The 21,021-nt window shown below is 45.3% G+C and overlaps 1 protein-coding gene across 2 annotated transcripts in view; it reads left to right on the plus strand.

Annotated features, from left to right (window-relative positions):
* The window catches only part of SMARCAL1 (SWI/SNF related, matrix associated, actin dependent regulator of chromatin, subfamily a like 1), a 53,174-nt gene that overhangs the window by 24,416 nt on the left and 7,737 nt on the right, over positions 1-21,021 (plus strand). Inside the window, exons 10-13 of one of the 2 annotated variants that reach the window (XM_061384308.1) lie at positions 296-361; positions 7,359-7,499; positions 10,833-11,051; positions 17,709-17,779. In XM_061384308.1, coding sequence (XP_061240292.1) covers positions 296-361; positions 7,359-7,499; positions 10,833-11,051; positions 17,709-17,779 — 497 coding nt within the window. The remainder of the gene's footprint in view (positions 1-295; positions 362-7,358; positions 7,500-10,832; positions 11,052-17,708; positions 17,780-21,021) is intronic. The other variant, XM_061384318.1, reaches the window with a different exon arrangement.

Raw genomic sequence — 21,021 nt, forward strand, 5'->3', positions numbered from 1 at the left:
GGAGGTGTGTCTTAGAAACCAGCAAAGAGATTTGTTCAGTGCAGCCAGTGAGGTGGGCAGGGCAGGGCAGGGGCATCGCCAGCCCCACTTTGCAGGTGGAAAACTGTCCCTGAGAGATGAAGGGGCTTGCCTACAACATTGCGGAGAAGATGCCAGAGCCTGGTCCTTAGCCACGCCCACAGCCGTCTCCCTGAACAAGAAGGGCGATGCTGTGCCAGGGTCAAGCTTGACGTGGGCTCTCTCTCTGTCCATGCAGGGTTTGGCCGTGTCCACTTATGTGACTGTTTCTTTACAGGATGAATCCCACTTCCTCAAAAACATTAAGACTGCCCGCTGTCGCGCAGCTATGCCCCTCCTCAAGGTGAGTGCTGCCAAGGGCAGACTTGGCGCCTGAGCCCACGGAGTGCTGAGATGCCCTGTGTTTTGTTTGGCTGGACAGGGGTCCAAGGGGAGCAGGGGCTGCAAGTCTGGGGCTGCAGGCCATGGACATGACTTATCATTGACTCAGGCGTCTCTACTTGGGACTTCGGTCCCAGATTCACTCTTCTTCCTAACGTGCTGCTGAGGAGCTAGTGGTCAGTGTAGTTGTCTGTCATACATGAAGACCTGTTGAAGGTCACGGGTCGGGTCAGGATTCACTCCGGACCCTCCTTGGGGTCCTCCTGGACAAGGCAGAGCTACAGCCTCCAGCAGTGTCTCGTCTTAAACTATTGAGGAAGACCTGCCTGTCTGCTCAGTGGTTTGTGGGGCAGAGCTCTTGGGGTGCTGGGAACCAAGGGCAACCAGTTATACAGACTCAGAACTAAGTGTGAGTATCAACTGGGTATTGTGGGTATCAGCCACAAAGCTGAGACCTGCTTTATAATAATTACTATTAATCTGTAATGATTAATAATAAGATGATACCGTTTTCTGGGGCCATCCTAAGGCTGATTGTTAACAGAAAGGTCAGCTGTCCACACACTTTTCTGGGGGGGTCTGCACCTGTGCTGAGCACTCTGACTGCACGAGTCCTGGCTTCCAAGCAGAAGGTGTGTGTGTGTGCTGTGTGTGTGCACAGTGCAGCTTTGAATCTGTGCAGAAGCATTCTCTTCTGACCTGCCGTAGAAGGGCCATATTGCGTGTGTCACACACTTTGGTGTCTTTTTTGGTGTGTTCCAGTCCCTCCACTCCCAACAGGGGGAAAGCCCTACATTTCCTTCCATTTTTTTGTAGTGAGCTTTTTCCTCCTTTAGGAGAAAAATATTGTACAATTGGAAAAGTAGTCTTTTTTCTCATAACAAGGTGAAAATATCTCACAGATGACTCTGGAGCAATCTCCTTTGATTTGTATGAACTGAGCAAACAAAAGTGCCTGTTTTATCTTGGGTTCTAGTAAAGCGGTCTTTGGGTTGCAGTATCATTTTAAAAATGCAGCTTTTATTGCCTTAAGCTTTATTGTACTAAGCTGGAGAAAACTAATATGCTAAATGTTGGTGAAACTTACTAGCACTTGAACATTTTTTCTGACTGCCCACAAAACACACTCAAGTATCTACTCATTTCAAGTTTGCTTTGCATTCGGAGTAACTGGTAACATGATACATCTTCCAAAGCAGGATCGTATTTGCTCTCGACTTAAAAGTACTTTACGTAAAAGCTTCATTCTCTGCTCACGTTACCTATAAATGTTTATAGGTTGAGAGCCCTTTCTGCACACACATAAATGAAATGTTTTCCCCAGAGTGGTGACCCTTGTTTTGGGAGGTTTTAATATGTTTTCTTTTGAAAAATGTTAATAGACTTTGGTACCGTGGTTTCAGTATTACAGCCATAACTAAAATTAAATCTGTCCCCTTGATTGTGTAGACAAAAGAAACTGCACAGTAGGTAGATGCTATCATTAAAGATATAGTAGGAAAGCTTCTTAGCAACTGTCTTGTTAATGCACTCATCGCCTGGCAGGCAAGCCGGACTTAAATATTGGTTTCTGAAATATGTGCTTCTGAGCCAGACCTTTTAAACAGTGTTAGTATTTTTCATATCTTGGGTATATTTCAAAGTGACACATTTAAAACAAATTTTTAACTGGGAACTAGTATATATTACTCTGGATTTACCGTAGAACTTGGGTGAATTAACGTATCAAAACAGGACCCGTGAATATAGCCTGTTCATGGGTGTCTCAAAACCATTGTCATCCATAACATTGACTTTGCATGGTGCTAGACTGTTGGCACCTTTGAGTAGGGGTGGAGGATGAGGCATCCTGTGTTAATTCTGTTGATCAGACCTGTCATCTCTCTGCTGTATTTTCATCTAGATCACTGTTCCTTGACCTTGGCACTGTTGACATTTTGGGCTGGGCAATTCCTTGTTGTCCACAGGGCCATCCTAGGCATTGTATTAATTGGATGTTTAACAGCATCCCTGGCCTGTACCCACTAAGTGCCGCTGGTACCCCCAGTTGTGACAACCGGAGTTATCTCCAGATACGGCCAAGGGTCCCAGGTGGCATGTGTGGCACCTGAAAGTTGCTCAGTCGTGTCCGACTCTGCGACCCCATGGACAGAGGAGCCTTCCAGGAATTCTCTAGGCCAGAATACTGGAGTGGGTAGCCTTTCTCTTCTCCAGGGGATCTTCCCAACCCAGGGACCGAACCCAGGTCTCCCACATTGCAGGCAGATTCTTTACCAGCTGAGCCACCAGGGAAGCCCGAGTGCAGGAGGAGGGGAATTACACTTCCCCATTTCTCTTGAGAACCATTGATCTAGATGCTCTAAGGAAACGAGTCAAGCTAGGTATTTTTTGGAATAAGAAGAGAGTTGGGAAGAAGTAAAATAATGCCTTTGAAAAGCCACATAAGGGCCTAATTTAATACCACTTGACTATTCCCCTCACTCCACTCGTGGATCTCTTAGAACTACATTCTGTTAATTAGTATGTCAAGATTTTCAGCAGATGTTCGTGATGAGGTAATTAGGTTACATCCCACTGTCTGAGACAGCTAGGCCAGAGCATCTGGGTTTCGTGGATGGAAACAGCAGCTGCGTGCAGAGGACGTGCTGTAGGAAATTGGTGTCATTGTACCCTGGGAAAGGTGGCATCTTTCTTTCCCTATGGCACTGTTTTCCCGGGCTGCTAAACAAAGTGGTTCTGTTTTCATTTCCTGTTGACCCTTGAACAACGTGGAGGTTAGTCCGCCTTTAACTTGCTTATAGTTAGTTGGCCCTCCGTATCTGTGGTTCCCCCACATCCTCAGATTCATCCGTGTGGTTGAATTTTCAACCTGCTGTTGAAAAATATCTGCTTAAGTGGAACTGTACAGGTCACACCCATGGTGTTCAGTTGTGTGAAAGCAAGCAAGACAGAAAGCTATATGGGACAAAACTGAAACTAAAATCATCTTGAGACTTCCCCGGTGATCCAGTGGTTAAGACCAAGCTTCCACTGTCAGAGGGTGGGGATTTGCGGGGGCGGGGTGGGGGTCAATCCCTGGTTGGGCAACTAGAATCCTGAATGCTGCATGGCATGGCCACAAAAAAAAAAAAAAGAAAAATAGAATAACCTTTCATCCCTCCCAACACAGAAAACTTCTGTTAACAGTTTGGTTATTTTTCTGACATGTCGGTTGTAGGACAAGATCGTTTTTAATGGCTTATATGTGGTATGGTTGCATCCCATAACTTAACCCTTAGCGTGGGACACTCTTTAGCTGTTATAAATAATTCTGCAAGTGAACACCATCCGTATATTCATAGCTTGCATACCTTGTCCTCTTAGGACAAATTCCTACGTTCGGAATTTCTGGGTAGTGATCTTACCTTCTGACAGCTGCCTCTGAAATTCACTCTGGCCATGCATCACCATCTTCACTCTCGCTCAGCCCAAATCATCACACGGTCTTTTTCTCCTCGTGACCTCAGCCCTGAAGGGTGTCAGACTTTTCCCTGTTGAGCTGTGAGGTGTGTGTTTGAGTTTTCTTTAGTGGTGTTTTATTTATAGTGCTTTTTATTGTTAAACCAGTTAGATTATTTCTGTAGAGAAAGAATCCCACCATCCTTCCTAATAAACAGGTGTTTCTCTTTCTGTGTGAGTAGAGTCCTTTCATCTCTGTTGATTGGCTAGACCAGATGAGACTAGTGATCTACGGTGTATGAGCTTTTTCTTTTCCTTTTTCATTAAAGCTGTTTCACCAGATGGCATATGCAAATAGTACAAAGGAGTGTACACTGAAAAATAACTTGTGCTCACCTTGAATCCCCAGTCCCTTGGTTTAGTTCTAAACATTGGTCTGTGCCCACATCAGGACATGATGTGTGTTTCCTATCTCCCTCCCTAGAGTATTCTACCACTGTTTTTTACCTTTCTTTTTCCTCTTGATGATGTATCTTGGTAATCATTCCATTTCATTACTGATGACAGGATCTCATTCTCACAAGTAGTTTTCTGCTGCATAAATCTGTCGTAAAGTGTATCATCCGTTCCCTTTTGGTGGATTTGTAGCCAAGCTCTGGGTGTTATATGCAGTACTACATACATGCTAAGTTGCTTCAGTCGTGTCTGACTCTCTGCGACCCCATGGACTGTAGCCCACCAGGCTCCTCTGTCCATGAGATTCTCCAGGCAAGAATACTGGAGTGGGTTGCCATGCCCTCCAGGGGATATTTCTGACCCAGGGATCAAACCCAAGTCTCTTAATGTCTCCTGCATTGTCAGTCACATTCTTTACCACTAGTGCCACCTGGGAAGCCCTGTAAAAACACTCTTTCAGAGCAAGGGAAGTGTGTTAGTCTCTCATTTGTGTCCACTCTTTGTGACCCTATGGACCATAGCTTGCCAGGTCCCTCTGTCCATGGGATTCTCCGCTTAAGAATACTGGCATGGGTAGCCATTTCCTTCTCCAGGGGATCTGTCTGACTCGGATCGAACCCGGGTCTCCTGTACTGTGGGCAGATTCTTTACTGTCTGAGCCACCAGGAAAGCCCTGTGGCCGTCTTTTCATTGTGATATAAAAGCAGGGAGTAGGAAACTCAGCTGAAGAGATGGCTCTTTGCCTCTTCAGGTCAGAGAGGGAGTGGTGTCAGCTGGAGGGCCTGCTCTCTCCCCCAGGGTGGTCAGGCCATCTGCAGAAGGAATCCCTTGCTTGTAAGAATCATCTAACTTCTCTTGACACTAAAGAGAAATCTTTTTTTTTTTTTTTTTGCGTTATTCCACTGTGGGTTTCTTGGGTTCAGTAAGAGTTAACTCAAGGCATTCAGTTCAGTGTGGATTGGTGTAGCTGTATGCATTTCTGCTTTCCTAAACGGGACGTTCCGGAGGTGGAGGGTGACATCCACACCTTGAGCAGCCGGGCGTGATTAACGGCCTTACGCGTGACGGTGATGACAGTGACCGTGTTGGGGCTGAGCGGTTTTAAATCATTCCATAATAGATGAGACGCCCTATTGGCTTCTTTTCAAAGCTGGCCTTTTTCATTTTCCATAATGCTGCCTCTGCTTTTTAACACCCACAAGCATCCATTTTCATCGGTCCCATCACGCCCTATAGGGTCTGGACAGTATATGGGAAGGCTGACTCCATAGTAACTCTGACCTGTTACTCCCTGGCAGAGAACCCTGGAGTTAATTTCCATCAGCTAATCTGTGAGCTGCTACCCAGACTCCATCCCCAGGCTATAGCAGCGGTGATGCCAGTGATGTGGGGAATAGGTTCGGGATGATGAGCTGATTTGCTCTTACTGATAAGACTTTTCATTTCTCCCGTCTCATTGAAATAGTCTTGAGCCAAGGCAAGCGATGCCACAGGCGTCATTCAAGAAGCTCCTTGTTATTTTAATGAATCTACATCAAACCTTGCAGGAAATTAGAAGGCCTGGGTAATTGAACTGTGGAAAATTATAGCTGGAGAAATTCATAGCTCTCCTGTCATAATGGAATTAGGTATCGGTGGTTGCTCAGAGGGCAGAAGTGCATCTTGAGAAAGGTATATATTGTATATTTATAAAGAATCATCTTTCTTCCCTCTGTTGTACCTTTATTTATTTATTTTTATGAGGCCGTGTATCCATCTGAAAACCTAATTTCCTCCCCTGGGTGATTGACTGCATGCAATTTCCTTATGCTGCTGTCATTAACTCAAGGTTACAGTGGTTAGCAAGCTGTTTCTAGACAACTGAGCCCCACTGTAGGGTCCCTTCCCAGAGCTGAAATGGATTTTACCTCCAGTGATCTTTGACCATTCTGCGTTCTAATCCAGTGGGGAGTGTCTCCTTTTTTTTTTTGTCTCACCCTCTTTCTCATCTGAGTAAGAAGTAGGATTTGGGGTCTGATCTCCTTAGGTCAGGTGGATGTCAGGGTAATGAGGAATCTGAAGCCTGTCATTGGAATCGACCAACTATTTAGACCCATCCTGCCTTTGGCTGAGCAGCCTGCTGCAGGCCTGGACTGCATTTAGGGGAGATGGATCCAGGTCCCACCTTTTAAAGTCCTTATTAACTGCAAAACGAACTTGAGCCAGGGATATCCAGGCTCAAAGCATTGTGCAGCTGGGTTAGTGACACTTTTTTTTGTTGTTTTTTCTGTTTTTCCTCTAAAGAAAATCAAATAGAGGCTTAACACACAGGCCATCGCGGATTCTTCCTCCTGGGAGTGAGAAAGGGCTGGTCCTAGGCGCCACTGTCTGATCACAGGTTCTGCTTGGATGTCAGAAATCCATCCTGGAAAAAGTTCAGAGCTGCTGCAGTCTCCCATGCTTCCTCTTCCAGTGCTGGATTCCTCATGTTTACTCTGCCGTCCCTAGGACACTGGTTAGCTTCCTTGTGAATGTTTTTTGGCATACAGTGAATACCCACTGAGTGCTTACTTTGTGCTAGCCACTGTGCTGCAGAAAATCAAGGGCAACCCAGCTCAGTCCTTGATCTCAAGAAGCTTGCAGTCTAGTTAAGGGAGTCAGGCAAGATAGAACTCAGTGCAAGGGGCTAAGTGCTTAAATAGACGTGGACCGAGGGCTCGGCCAAGGCAGCGTGGAAGATGACGCCCAGCCTCTTAAGGGGTCCAACCATGACGTTCTCGGAGCACACGTGCTCCTTCTCTCTGATGGTGGTACCTTCGCCTAGAGTTCCCAGGCTGATGCCACACAGAGCCCTGGAGTGACGCCAGTCTTAGTGAGTTTGGAATCTAGATCCTTGGGTCTAAGACGAGTGAACTTGGGAAGCACCGACGGTCAGAATGCCAGGAGGCAAATGTCTTCCTTCGTGCAGGATTCCATGGAATATAGTGTTCCGGGGCCATCGGCTCCAGCTCCTAGTGAGAGGGTGCTGGGCACGTGCCCTGTATGTCCTGTGTGTGCCTCAGCGTCTTTGGCTCTTTGTGTTCTAGGTTGCCAAGAGGGTGATCCTACTGTCAGGCACACCGGCAATGTCCCGGCCGGCGGAGCTCTACACGCAGATCCTCGCCGTCAGGCCGACCTTCTTCCCTCAGTTCCATGCCTTTGGACTTCGCTACTGTGGCGCCAAGCGGGTATTTATTCTCCGTTCCCTCTCTTCCCCACCCACCCTTCACCCTGATTGTCACACTTTCCTTTTTTATTTTAGAATTTTTTTAACACCAAAAAAACAGTTTGTATTGGGGTCTAGCCAATTAACAATGTCGTGATAGTTTCAGGTGGACAGTGAAGGGACTCAGTCACACATATGCATGTATCCATTCTCCCCAAAACCCCGCCTCCCATCCAGGCTGCCACATAACACTGAGCAGGGTTCCATGTGCTATGCAACAGGTTTTTGTTGGTTATCCATTTTAAATACAACAGTCACACTTTCCTTCTTGTTCCTTCTTTTCCGCCATGGCGTGGTCAGAAGGGACCGGCCATGGAACTGGATTCAGATTTTAGCTCCGCTTCACCTCTCACTCTGACCTTGGAGTGTCCTCTATGGTAAGACAAGAGCAGCCCCTCCTAGTTCTAATGCTTGATAGTATTTTCTGGTAAAGCGACCAGTGGGCGGTGCGCAGGTGCCTGGAGCTCCAAGAGCCTGCAGCTCTTGCCCGACTGGAGGACACTGAGGTGAGCTTAGATGAAGCCAAGGCCCCCCTGCTTGGTGCATGGAAGACAGAGGATGCCTTTGAACAGGTGGAGTGGGGGGCGTGGTCTCAGGCTGCCCTGGTGGGCTTGCAGCAGTGCGCCTTGGCTCGTAGATGTTGACTCATGATGGTGAACTGTGTCTGGTCCGCAGGCCAGAAGCCTCTGACCTACCGATTATTTGTCTGTGAATACAGAGCCAGAGGAGCGGCTGCCCCTGGAGCTGCAGTTCACAGAGCCGCAGTCCACGCAGCCTCTCTTCTCCAAAAAGGGCAGAGCAAACCTTGTAGACACAAACGCTATCATGATTTCTAAAACCTCAATTTTTTTTTTAAATTGAAGAAAAAAATTAATGTTGTGGGAAATAAAAGAGTAAAAAAAACAGTCAGATGCCAAACTTCCCCCTTTACTGTCTGAGCCACCAAGGAAGCCCTCAGACTTCCCCCTTAGTTAATTACTCATTCTCATGCCGGCTTCTTTCTTGCGGGTGGTGCCCCTGTCACAGAGGCTCTAGCTCAACTCAAAAGCCTTGTTACTTCAGACCTCAAGGATTGCTGTTTGGTGACCAAATCACAAATACGCCAAGCTGCTGTTTGCATGGCTGGCCCTGACACTTTGGAGAAGTGGCTGCCCCCCACACCACCTGAGAGAGAAGAGCCTTGCTGTACAAGTTCATGACATAAAAAAGATCATCTGCCTTATTTTAAAATACTTCCTGAAAAGAAAAAAGCTTTCCAAGTACTTTAAAAATATCCACTTATATTCAAAGTACTTATCGTGTAACTTGTGGAGCCTGGCAAATTTAATTGCACACCATTTTTAGCTGGTCACTGAGGCAAGAAATTTCTGTCCTTGAACGTATTTAAAGCTGTACACTTCTTTAACTAAGTTTCCCTGTGGATCAGTCCAAATTAGATTGGACACGGTTGTCTTGATCACTCAAAGCTCCCACGTGTGATTTATACCTCTGTCCTCTTTGCAAGTGATCCACTTTCTGCAAAGGATTTTCTCCTCCTCGACAGTCTGGTCCCTGATGGTGTCTTGCTGAGCCAGGGGTGGTAAGAGCTAGAAGCAGAGCTCGTTGCCTTTACCACCACACCATCCCTCCCTGTGTTCCTGGCCACCATCTTTGCAGTCCTTCACATCCTCAAATTCACCCTTTTCCTCCTCCTCGCTGCCCCAGCACCCGAGAAAACAAAGTTAGTACCTTCCCCATCTTTGTATCCTTCCTTCCACTTAGACCAATGTATCCTTCCTTCCACTTAGCCCAATGCCTGCTGCCTGATAAGTTTTCAGTAAAAGCTTGCTGAAGTGTAGTTATTCCATATATTAAAACCTTTGGTATTATCAGGTTTTAACCTGCAAGATTAAGAGCTGATAATATTAGAATGTTGGAGCATGATACCTAAATTAATTATGATATCCATTTGTTCCTGGCATGATTTTTATATAATGCAGCCAGTAGGCCAGATCTACTTTTTTTTTTAATTGTGGCCAGATTCTTGCAATAAAAGAAGCCACTGAAGAGAATGCCCCATACTGAGCTCATTTTCCACCCCGTGGTGTGAATGCATTTGCTGAGAACTTCCAGTTGATTTCAGAGCATTTTTTTTTTAAAAAGAAAGAAGCAGTTTTTGATCATTTTATTTCTCTACCTTTTGCTGTCTCTTCCTGTCTCTAGTTTAGCAAAGGACACCTGCCACATCTCCACCGTTATACTAGGTCCACTGGCCCTCGAAAATGAGCAAGCCTAGCCCCTGCCCACGGCGGTTCACAGTACAGGGTGGGGTGAGGCATGAGGGAAAATGAGCAGCTGAAACCCTAAAGCAGCAGGCACCCCGGCTCCCTCATTTTCTACAAGACCGTAGAAGTCAGTCCTATTTCTGGTAAGATTGTTAGCGAAGGGCAGGGTTTTTAATTGGTAACGTCCCCTCCAGCTGTATGGCAGCAAGTAGGCATTCTCACTCGCCGCCGCCTGTGAGCTGCTGGATGAAGGAACCATTTTTATGAAGGACGGCCTGGGTGCTCTAAAACCCACCTCTGGTTTCAACCAGATGCGGCTGCACCTGTGGTCTGGTTCTCCCCTTCTGCCCCCACCACTGTGGCCACTGTGATGGCATCCACCAGGTCGTGCTTGGTGAAACCCACACTGGGGAAGAACAGCTTTGTAAATAAATCCCTGCTAACCCCATCAAATAAAGATATCACAGCATCATCTATTACCTTGGGCAGTGGACTCTGGGAGAAGCCCTGAGGAAGAGTCTTTCAAGCTCATTTGATGCATAGGAAGAGCCTGACAAGCTGAATATCTCGTTTGTTCTTTTTTTTTTTTAATATTTATTTATTTGGTTGAGTCAGGTCTTAGCTGCAGCATCTAGTTTCCTAACCAGGGATCAAACCCAGGCCTTTAGCTTTGGATGCAAGGAGTCTTAGCCACTGGACCACCAGGGGAGTCCCTCTCGCTTGTTCTTGAATGTAACGGGCACCAAACCACTTGACATCTTCCCTTTGCTGCTAGAAAGCTTAAAACCAAATTGTGGGATGCCATGATACACATTTTTGGTTCACCTCATTTCCAACTTTGTTTCTTCCTGTTCCCTTCCTGGTTCTCATTTGATTTCCTGGAGGTTTGATTCATCCCTCAAAGCCAATTGAAGTTCTATGAACAAGGCCAGGGGAGGAGAGCCTTGTGAGGAAGTTGTCCCTGGGGGTCACTGCCCTGTCCCCAGGTCCTGAGGAGTCTCACAGGCTGTGTCTTGGTTCTGCCTCCACAGCAGCCCTGGGGATGGGACTACTCAGGCTCCTCCAACCTGGGGGAGCTGAAGCTCCTGCTAGAGGAGGCGGTCATGCTGCGACGCCTCAAGGGTGATGTCCTCTCCCAGCTCCCAGCCAAGCAGCGCAAGATGGTGGTGGTCGCCCCAGGCCAGATCAACGCCAGGACCAGAGCCGCCCTGGATGCCGCCGCCAAGGAGATGACCACCAAGGACAAAACTGTGAGTCGGGGCAGCAGATGGGGATTTAGAAGTCCATGTGGGCACTGCCGTTCCTTCCCAGGAGGGGCGCCGTGGGGGTGACCAGAGTCCCCTGCTGTTGTCTTTCTGTAACCTTTCCCTACCTCCCAAGGCCAGGATGGTGAGCCTGCTTCATTTCTCAGCCTATCTAGTCTGCTTCCCAAATCTCTCATGAGTTTTCAGCTTTCTCCTTAGGTAGATCACTGTTGATGGACAGTCATAAAAATAAACCCCAGGGGAACGACAGGATGGTGATACATATTCTGAATGCCTCTAAGAAAGTTGGAATTTGCATTCAGTGTATTTTGAGGGTACCTCTGTGTAGTCACAGTTGTTAGAAATTAGTCCTAAGGGTATTTGGTGTACATGTTAACCCTCGAACCATCCCATGTCACTTTCTTTAGTCAAAGTAACAAGTTAACATTTATATAACAGAGTTTTCAAACCTTCTTACCCTTCAGTCCTTATTACAGTCATTTGTGGTTGGCAGGAAGTTGGCACCTCCATTTTATTGAAAGGGAAACTGAAGTTCACAGAGATTGGGATTCGACCAAGGTCTCACACCTACTCCATGGCAGAGCTGATGCTGTACGCAAGGCTGTTAGCTCTGTATTTTAGGGCTGTCTCCACTACGGTGGCTTTATCTTTTCAAAACACTTTCATTTCCTATCTGCCTTTGGTGTCACACTGTGCTAAGTGCTATAAAGTAATCTGTACCAGCTCCGTTTTTGTCCTCATGGGATAAAAACCTTGCAATTTTCATTCCCAAGAAAATAGCAGTCATTGACATTTTTTGACATTATCATAAAGCATTATCTGGGCTTGGTATTACCCTGTATACAGAAACTTAGATCTAAATGAGATACCAGCCTCCTGGGAGAGTACAAAATAAATAAAATGACAAGAGACAGAATGTGTGATTCTTTTTTTTTAATGTTATCTTCCCATGTGATGAGCAAAACTGGCTAGTAGCTTTTAAGAAACCGTGTAGGATTTTGCACTGATATTAATACCTTATCCAGCTGTGTTTAATTTATGCTATATTATACACAATAATCTGGGTGGCCTGGAGGAAATGAGCAGGCATAATCTCTTTGCTGTGGAATTTTCAAATAAGGTTCCATAACATCACTGTGGACATACAGACCAGTGGTTCTCAAATTATATTTCTGTGGAACTACCAGAAGAACTAAGGTGTTCTGTTGCTAGAATCAGTGTCAGTGGCCTTTTCCATTCATTGAGATAAAAACTCAATGAATGGAAATTTTTTCTTAATTTTAAGCTTTTTCTTAAACCTTTCTTAAGCCATTAACAAGTCTGCTAACTTTTGCCCATCAGTGAAATCTACCAAACAAGAAAACCAATGAACATGTATAGCATATATATACTATTAATGGAAAAAATTCAGATGCATGTTATTTTTAAATGCAAAGGTATGAATGTTTATAGAATGCTTTATGAAGTGTTTCAGTTCCTTGTATGTGTGGTGGAAGAGAGTCTATCAGTATTTCATGGGAGTTTCCAGAGAACAGCCTTGCCTGCACCAGTTCACCTCTCGAACCAGATGGAGAACAGCCAGTGTAGACAACTGACAAGCAGTCAGTGGGGATTTGAATTGAGGACGAAAGTCATTTTAAGTGGTCAGGAGGCAACTGTCAATTGTGCAGAATAGCCAAAAAAAAAGTATGGGAATCTTGAACTTAGTGCAGCAAGGTTTGAAAGGATTTTAAACTTTAGGCCAATGTGCACGGTTAGGTGAGTGGCACTTTATGATTTCAGGTGTAACCTGCATGTTTGATTTCTGAATTAATAGGGGATGATGTGAAATTGACTAGGCTGAGCCATGGAAATCAGTAATATTGGATGTTTATAACTCCCCGTGGCTATGCAGGTCCCTTAAATTCTTTGGGATTTGTTGGTACTTTCTTCCCTGAAAAGGGAAGCCACAACCTGCCTCCTGGGCTTGGTGCTGGAAAAGTGCAAAGGGTTGGTGGCGGTTGCTCTGAATCCCACCTGTTGTGTGATTGTTGTCACTGCTTCTTCACCCCAGAGTCTTCAAGCTATTTTTCAGATTGTGAAAAAAAAAACCCTAAATTGCACTGTAATTCTTCAAGAATCAGTGGAGAAGAGCCCTTGAGCCCTTCTCAGCACAGTGCTTGAGAATTGCTCTGTGCTTCCTTGGTGTCTTGGGAAATTTAAGTCTGTCTTTAAGAGAGAGAAATTGAATAGATAAAGACTGCCTTCAGCATGGTGCTAAAATACTGTATTCTTTTTGATAGGATAAATTCTTGAAAAATGTTGTTTTCTTTTGTCTTCTTTAATATAAATTCATTTTTTATAATGGAAAATCCAAGTAGCAAATGAATTTATGAGCATGAGCCTTTAGAACATTAGAACCTTTCTTACCATAAAGCCACAGATTTAGTGCGTTGCAAACCATGGATCCAGCTGGGAGCAGTCCATCCCCCACTCAACCCAGGAAATAGAACCAGTGTCTGTGGGGGCTTGGACCAGATGGCCATCAACGTGCCTTCCAAGCTCTGACTGCCTGTGAAACCCTGAATTGAAAGAGTTAAACTGGAGAATCATGGTTTTGTGTGTTGAGTCTGTGAATCTGCAGAAAGGACCCCACCACCCCCATTTTTAATAGTGACTCTGCAGCCCCAAGTTTCCCTGTGATTTTACACATTATGGTGGTTCAAGCAAAGCATGGCTAACCTGTCAAAAAGCGGTTCTTTCTTTGTTCCCTCACACCTTCCCATCCAGAGGACGACATTTTTTGAAAAGCTTAAATCACAGAAGCCAAGGTGAAGCAGCCAATTTATAAAACATAACGTACAGCGAAAGCTTTTTCTCATTTTCAGCCGAAATAATAGATAGCTTTTCACCAGCTAAGAAAAGCTGACTCTAATCATCCTTTGTCTAAAGCCGTTTTTTGATCAGCAAGACTAGGAGCAGAAAAATGGAACTGGTTCACGCAGACTTCCTGGGGATGGTATCGGCTCACCTTTCTGCTGTTTGACAATCCATTCAAATTCCCACACAGAGAAATTCAGAACCCCAGTGGATCTAATTTAATAAAAGTCTAAGAGGCAGGAACAAAGAATGCGGGTTATTTAAAATTTCCCAGTCCAGGGCTGGCAAAAGAAGTAAGATAGTTATTGGGCTAATATTATGTCTACTCAGTTTGGGGAGCTTCATTTTTTTTAAAAAGATAAACTATTGATTTCTCCTACGTTAAAAATACAGCAGATATCTACTGTATAAAGTCTGATCAAGAAAAGTGCTTATAATATGTGGGCTTCCCTGGTGGCTCAGACGGTAAAGCGTCTGTTTACAATGTGGGAGACCCGGGTTCGATCCCTGGGTTGGGAAAATCCCCTGGAGAAGGAAATGGCAATCCACTCCAGTACTATTGCCTGGAAAATCCCATGGACAGAGGAGCTTGGTAGGCTACAGTCCACAGGGTCGCATTTATTAAATGTTTTTTATCACTATATGATAAAAAATAAATTGACCCATCTTTTGATAATTTTGACATGTATCATTTGGGTATTTTCTTCTATTAAATCTATGTGTATTTTGCTTTAAAATATTTATTATTTATATATCAATATACATAGAACTTATGTACATAGTAAGCAGCATATATATTTTATTTTTTTATTTTTAATTGGAGGAGGTGGTTGTTGTCATTCAGTCACTAAGTCGTGTCCAACTGTTTGTAACCCCTGGACTGCAGCATGCCAGGCTTACCAATTGGAAGATAATTGCTTTATAATGTATTGGTTCCTACCACACAAAAGCATGAATCAGCCATAAGTATACATATATATCCCCTCCCTCTTGTGCCTCCCTCCCACCCCTATCCCACCCCTCTACATTGTCACAGAAGACAGGGTTGAGCTCTTTGTGTTATATACCAACTTTCCACTAGCTATCCATTTTACACATGGTAATGTATGTATTTCAGTGCTACTGTTTCAGTTCATCCCACCCTCTCCTTCCCCCACTGCCTTTACAAGTTCATTCTCTATGTCTGTGTCTCTGTTCCTGCCCTGCAAATAGATTCATCAGTACCATTTTTCTAGATTCCATATGTATCCATTAATATATGATATTGCAACATACATGTTTTAAAAGCAGAATTCGGATCTTATAAGCATACATCAAGTAGGGGAGAAAGCAAGTTACAAAACTATATCTGCACTTTTCAGTGTTGTTGTATGTTCTTTTAAAACATAGTATTTGAAGACTGGTTTTCCCCAATGGCTCAGCAGTAAAGAACCCACCTGTTCAATGCAGGAGATGCAGGTTCGGTCCCTGGGATGGGAAGATCCCCTGGAGAAGGAAATGGCAACCACTCCAATATCTTTGCCTGGGAAACAGAGGAGCCTGGCAGGCTACAGTCCATGTGGTCGCAAAAGTGTTGGACATGACTGAGCAACTAAATAACAACAATAATTTGAACACTGCAGAATATTTTCTCACATGTCTGTATAATAATTTTGTCAGTCTTTGTAGTTGGACATTTAAGTTATTTCCGTTTTTCACTATTCTAAATGACACTACACTGAAAAGGCGGTTTACATCTGAATTTGTGTACCTCCATTTCTATCCTGAAGATAAATGTTAAGGATTGAGTTGCTGTATCATAGGATAGGGAGTCCCTGGTGGCTTAGACAGTAAAGAAATCTGCCCGCAGCGCAGGAGGCCTGGGTTCAATCCCTGGGTCAGGACCATCCCCTGGAGGAGGGCATGGTAACCCATACCAGTATTCTTGCCTGATAAGTCCATGGACAGGGGAGCCTGACAGGCTACAGTCCATGGGGTTGCAAAGAGTCGGACGCTACTGAGTGACTCACACACACACATCACAGGATATGGGCATATTTTGAAGACTTTTGCTACATACTGACCAAAAGGGTTAGCCCAGAATACCATCCCCTTGCTGCTGCTGCTGCTAAGCCCCTAGCCGTGTGTAATAAGGATGTTTTCTCACACCCACATCGTCTCTGGGCATGTTAAATCTCCGGGCAAGGTTTCTGAAAGTGCTTTTTTACCATTTCTCCATCTGTTTTGCCCTCTCCTTTTCTAATAGCAGATGTGGAGTAAGTGTGGGTGTGGGGAAGGATCTGACAGGAGTCTCTGAAGGGACCCAGGGGTTTATTTTGTGGATTGAGTGGGGTGCAGTCTGCTCAAGGCATGCACACTGCCGGTGAGGTCACCAGATGGGAGCCTGGCACTGTCCCGTCAGCATGTCCTTCCAGGGACACATTCGGTTGGAGAGCCTCACCTGCTGCCAGGGACCCTTTGAGGGACACGAGTGGACCCCATGTGAGCTTATGGGCCACACACGGAAAGTTGGGTGTGTGTCTGGAGCCTCATCAGAGTCCTGACCACGCCCAAGGCTGAGAAACAAGGCACACGCACCCCCCCCCCCCGCCCCGACACACACACATACGCACACACAGAACCACATGTTCGCCACGAGTTCCTAGGAAGTTTGAGTTGTTAAACTGAACTGCTGCCACAAAATAGGAGCAACAGTGGCCACCACAATGACAGCCAAAAATGAAATGGACCTGCTGCCCCGTCAGTACCCCCATGGATGCCTGTGGCTCTTGGGTCTTTTTCTTGTTTCTCGTCAAGACCTAGACGAGAGATGCTGTTTAAAACCAAACAACGATTTTGACCAGGTAGCTTTTCCTCTTGTCTTGTGGTGTCCGTCATTTAAGGTATGTCCCGCTGTGGCTGCTTCTCTGAGTTGTAATGAGTTCAGGGCCATGGGTGTTATTACTGGCTGGGCCATCTCTTTGTCCCATGAGGGAGCTGCCGTGTCAGTCACTGGCCTCACAGGGCCCAGGCCCAAACTGTGGGAGCATCTGTAAACCCACACTGGAATGGGATGGTGGCTCTACCAAGGCTGGTAAGAGTACCTGTCATCTCTGGGAGCCCAGGAGTGATGGTAAATGTTCTCTCATATTATTGTGAAACTATTTAAGCACCTCCTGTATTAGCATTCCTTAGTGGGATTTATTTAGATGCAAACACTAAAGAAAATATGGTTTCTTCTCAAGGGAAGTCAGTTGCCTGATGGGGACACAGGGCAGAAACACATGAATAAAAGTATTGAGATAGTATTTGAATACAGTGTGTCAATTGGAATTGATTCAGCACGTCTTAGAGGTGAGCTCAGTCAGTTGAGTATGGACAAAACTTGGCAGGAGGAAAGGACTAGGGGAACGTCTTGGACCAGTGTCACATGTAAGTTGTCACCAGACTGCAATACCTGTAGTAAACAGGTGTGCTTAGCAAGGCTGCCTTTCAGCTGAGCACCTGAATTTGGTATGGTTGTTGAGGTACCACCTGAGATGTCCTTCCAAAGAGCTCGTATGTTCCTTGCCTTGTTGGATTCTCACGACAGCTCTCAAAGGCTGACGGAGGAGCTATAACGCCGTGTCTCCCAGGGTCCAGACAGTTGCCATAGCGTGGCTAAAGCAAGCGGATAAGTCAGGGACTCTTGGCTCTGCCACATGATATTGGGACCTATAAAGCTCGTGGTGGCAATAATTACATCAGTCTATTGCAGAGTTCTCAGAGTGGGAGACTTTAAACTCTCCCTTTCTCTTTCCACAGAAGCAGCAGCAAAAAGAAGCCCTCATTCTCTTCTTCAACAGAACAGCTGAAGCTAAAATTCCATCTGTCATGTAAGTGGTCACCAAGTGTCACTCCTCTCTCTCTCTTTTTTAAAAAGAAACACCTGTTACCTTAGTCCATCAGGATGGCTTTATTGTTCTGTAAGAAATGATTGTGTTAGTCACTCAGTCATATCCGACTCTTTGTGACCCCATGGACTGTGGCCCACCAGGTTCCTCCGTCCATGGAATTCTCCAGACAAGAATACTAGAATGGGTAGCCATTCCCTTCTCCAGGGAATCTTCCTGACTCAGGAATTGAACCCGGGTCTCCTGCATTTCAGGCAGACTCTTTATCATCTGAGACTTGAATCCTAATTGCCTTGAATATACAGTTTAAGGCACCACAGCCTCATGGCTCAGGAGGCATAAGTAGGCCTGTAGCTGGAACACCTCCTGGATGTGACTGAGGTCCCTGAGCGATCATGTCTTAACTCAAGTGAAGTGGAGCTGTGGCCACTTCCAAGGAGGGCAGAATAACCCAAACACTGAAGCGAACTGTTCCTCTTCCGAGAACTGTGCTCACTTGCCTGTAGGAGGAAATTAGGGGTTTCATAGAAGACTTAGAAGCTGCCTTTCAGAGAGTCTCTAGTCTTCTCCAAAGACATGATTCAGCCATCATTTACCTAAATAAGAAAGAAAGTGAATGTCAGGGTTTGTTCAAAAGATACGGGCAAGTGGCTGTTGTCACACTTGAGTCTCCTTCCGCCTTTTAAACTAAAGCTGAAGTGATTAATTCTGTCCTTAAAATTATTCAGTGACTTGAAAAAAATTGTCTGCTTTTGCTAAAGAAAGAAACCCCCACTGCTTTTCACATATCACTGTGATAGAAGTTTGAAGCGAGTCTAACGACGTGGAGCTTGCCTAATTTTTATTGTTTAACATTCGTATGAGACTCCGGCAGGATAACAGTCCAAGTGATTAGGTTACAATGAAAGGAATTCAGCGTGGGTTAAACTGAGCCACGCAGCCTCCCCGGCCCCTCACTCAGCCCCTGCATCGCCCAGCCTCCCTGGCCTCTCCCTCTGCATCCTCATATGTGGTTGGAGAGTGAGTTCACCTCATTGTTCCAATTGTAGGCTCTCCACATGGACCACTGAGTGTTGGGCAGCCCTCCTTCACCCTCTGGCTACTGCCCTTTTCATTTATGATACTGCTATGAGACTAATGAACTCCAGGTGTGGTTTTTATAGCCTGAAAACTTCTCTCTCAGACACCAGCCGGAATTGCCCCCACCAACCCATTTCTCATGTGCCCTGGATAACAGATGGCAAGGGTGTCAGCCCTTCCTTTGCTCTCTCAGCTTGTGACAGGGTCCCTTGAGTGCTGGCTCAGAGCCACCCATTCCCCCTAGGAATTTAAATCTAGCTATTTTTCCATCTTGTAAAGAAACTTTGGTTATACCTTGACTTAGTATGGTTATGCTGCTATAATAAAACTATCACAGGCCATGTGCCTGAACAAACTTGTATTTCTCACAGTCCTAGAGGCTAGGAAGTCCAAATTCAAGGTGCTGGCAGATTCAGTCTGGTGAGAGTGCTCTTCCTGGCTTGTAGACAGCAGTCTTCCTGCTGTGTCCTCCCTTGCAGAAGGGGCACGGGTACTCTTGGGGCTCTCTTTTGTAAGAACACTGGCTCCATCTCCTCCCATAGGCCCCAACTCCCAATACCCCCAACTCCCAATACCGTCACATTGTGTGTGTGCTAAGTCTCTTCAGTCCAATTCTTTGACCCTATGAACTGTAGCCCACCAGGCTCCTTTGTCCAGCAAGAATACTGGAGTGGGTGGCCATTTCCATCTCCAGGGGATCTTCCTGACCCAAGTATCGAACCCTCATCTCCTGCGTCTCCTGCATTGGTAGGCAGGTTCTTTACCATTAGGGCCACCTGGGAAGCCCGAACCATCACACTGCGGGTTAGGATTTCAACGTATGAGCTAGTGGGCAGGGACACAAACATTCAGTCCCTAACATATCTTATACATACTTTTTCAAAATCCTATGATAAATTATATAGTGATTGATAGTTTCCAACAGTTCTGACATCTATTAACTCATGTCACATTTACAGCCTCTTCATGAGATCAGTAGAATAAGTTAAAATGTAGAAACTGAGTAAATCTCATGTAAATCTTTAAACTTCAGAATCAAACAGCTAGTAAGTAGAAATTAGATTATAAATCTTAAAACTCCAATTTCCTCTGATAGTTGCTTTTCTTTCTTTCTTTCGTTTTTTCTTATTTGCTGTTGTTGGTTTTCATTTTAATGGACATCTTTCAATATAAAGCCAAGGTTATTGTGGTTGGCAAATATTTCCAGCCTGGTAGCCTAGGGACTGAGGAAGGCAGAGCAGCAGTGCCATGTCTGAGACACAGAGGGGAGAAAAGCATTAGGAAAATGGGGGGCCGTGGTGTTTATGGCCTGAGCAAGTTGATTTTATGGCCTTGTGACTTTTTGATGATGTAGTAATAAATGTTTTTGCTTATATCATGGTAAATTCTGTCTCTCAAACTAATTAGATTCTATTAGTACCAACAATTCACAGATTGAACTCAACTCCATACTATGGTTGACCACAGTGTTTTTTGAAAATAATTCTTAAATGTTAAGAAGAGCGTCCACTTACCTTTTCACCACCTGCCCATACTGTGATAGGAGGCCTTAGAGATTTGACCCATAAGGAGAGTGGTGTCTGTTCTCTACCCAGACACCCATGTGTGTGTCCTGTCCACTGAGGCTCACATTCCTGCTGCCTGTGCAGGAGCCTTGACCTGTATTGAGATTGGGAACCCTCTGCAGGGCGCTAATGCCAGGGCAAGCCTTAGGGTCTGCTGACTGAGCGACCCTCCTCCCTACAGCGCTCAGGGGTCACTGCGTTCCTTTAAGGCCACAGCTAAAGATAAGGAGCAGAAAGTCAAGAAAACAACACATTGCTAGGGACTTGTCTGGTGGTCCAGTGGTTAAGACTCCAAGTTTCCAATGCAGGGGGTGTGGGATCAATTCCTGATCAGGGAACTAAGATCCAACATGTCCCATGGCACAGCCAAAAAGTAAATAAGAATAATAAAAATATTTTTTAAAAAATAAGTACTTTAAAAAAACCCACAGTGGATGGAGAAGAGAAATAAATTAAAGGGAGGAAAAAAGACCACATAAACAATGCCTTTTCACCTGCTATTCCTTGGCTTCGAAAAGAATTCACTTAACACTGCCTTAACTGCAGGCCCTGGCGTGCAGTCTGATGGGGAAGGGAGCT

Source organism: Bos javanicus, chromosome 2, assembly GCF_032452875.1.
Source record: "Bos javanicus breed banteng chromosome 2, ARS-OSU_banteng_1.0, whole genome shotgun sequence".
NCBI lineage: Eukaryota > Metazoa > Chordata > Mammalia > Artiodactyla > Bovidae > Bos > Bos javanicus.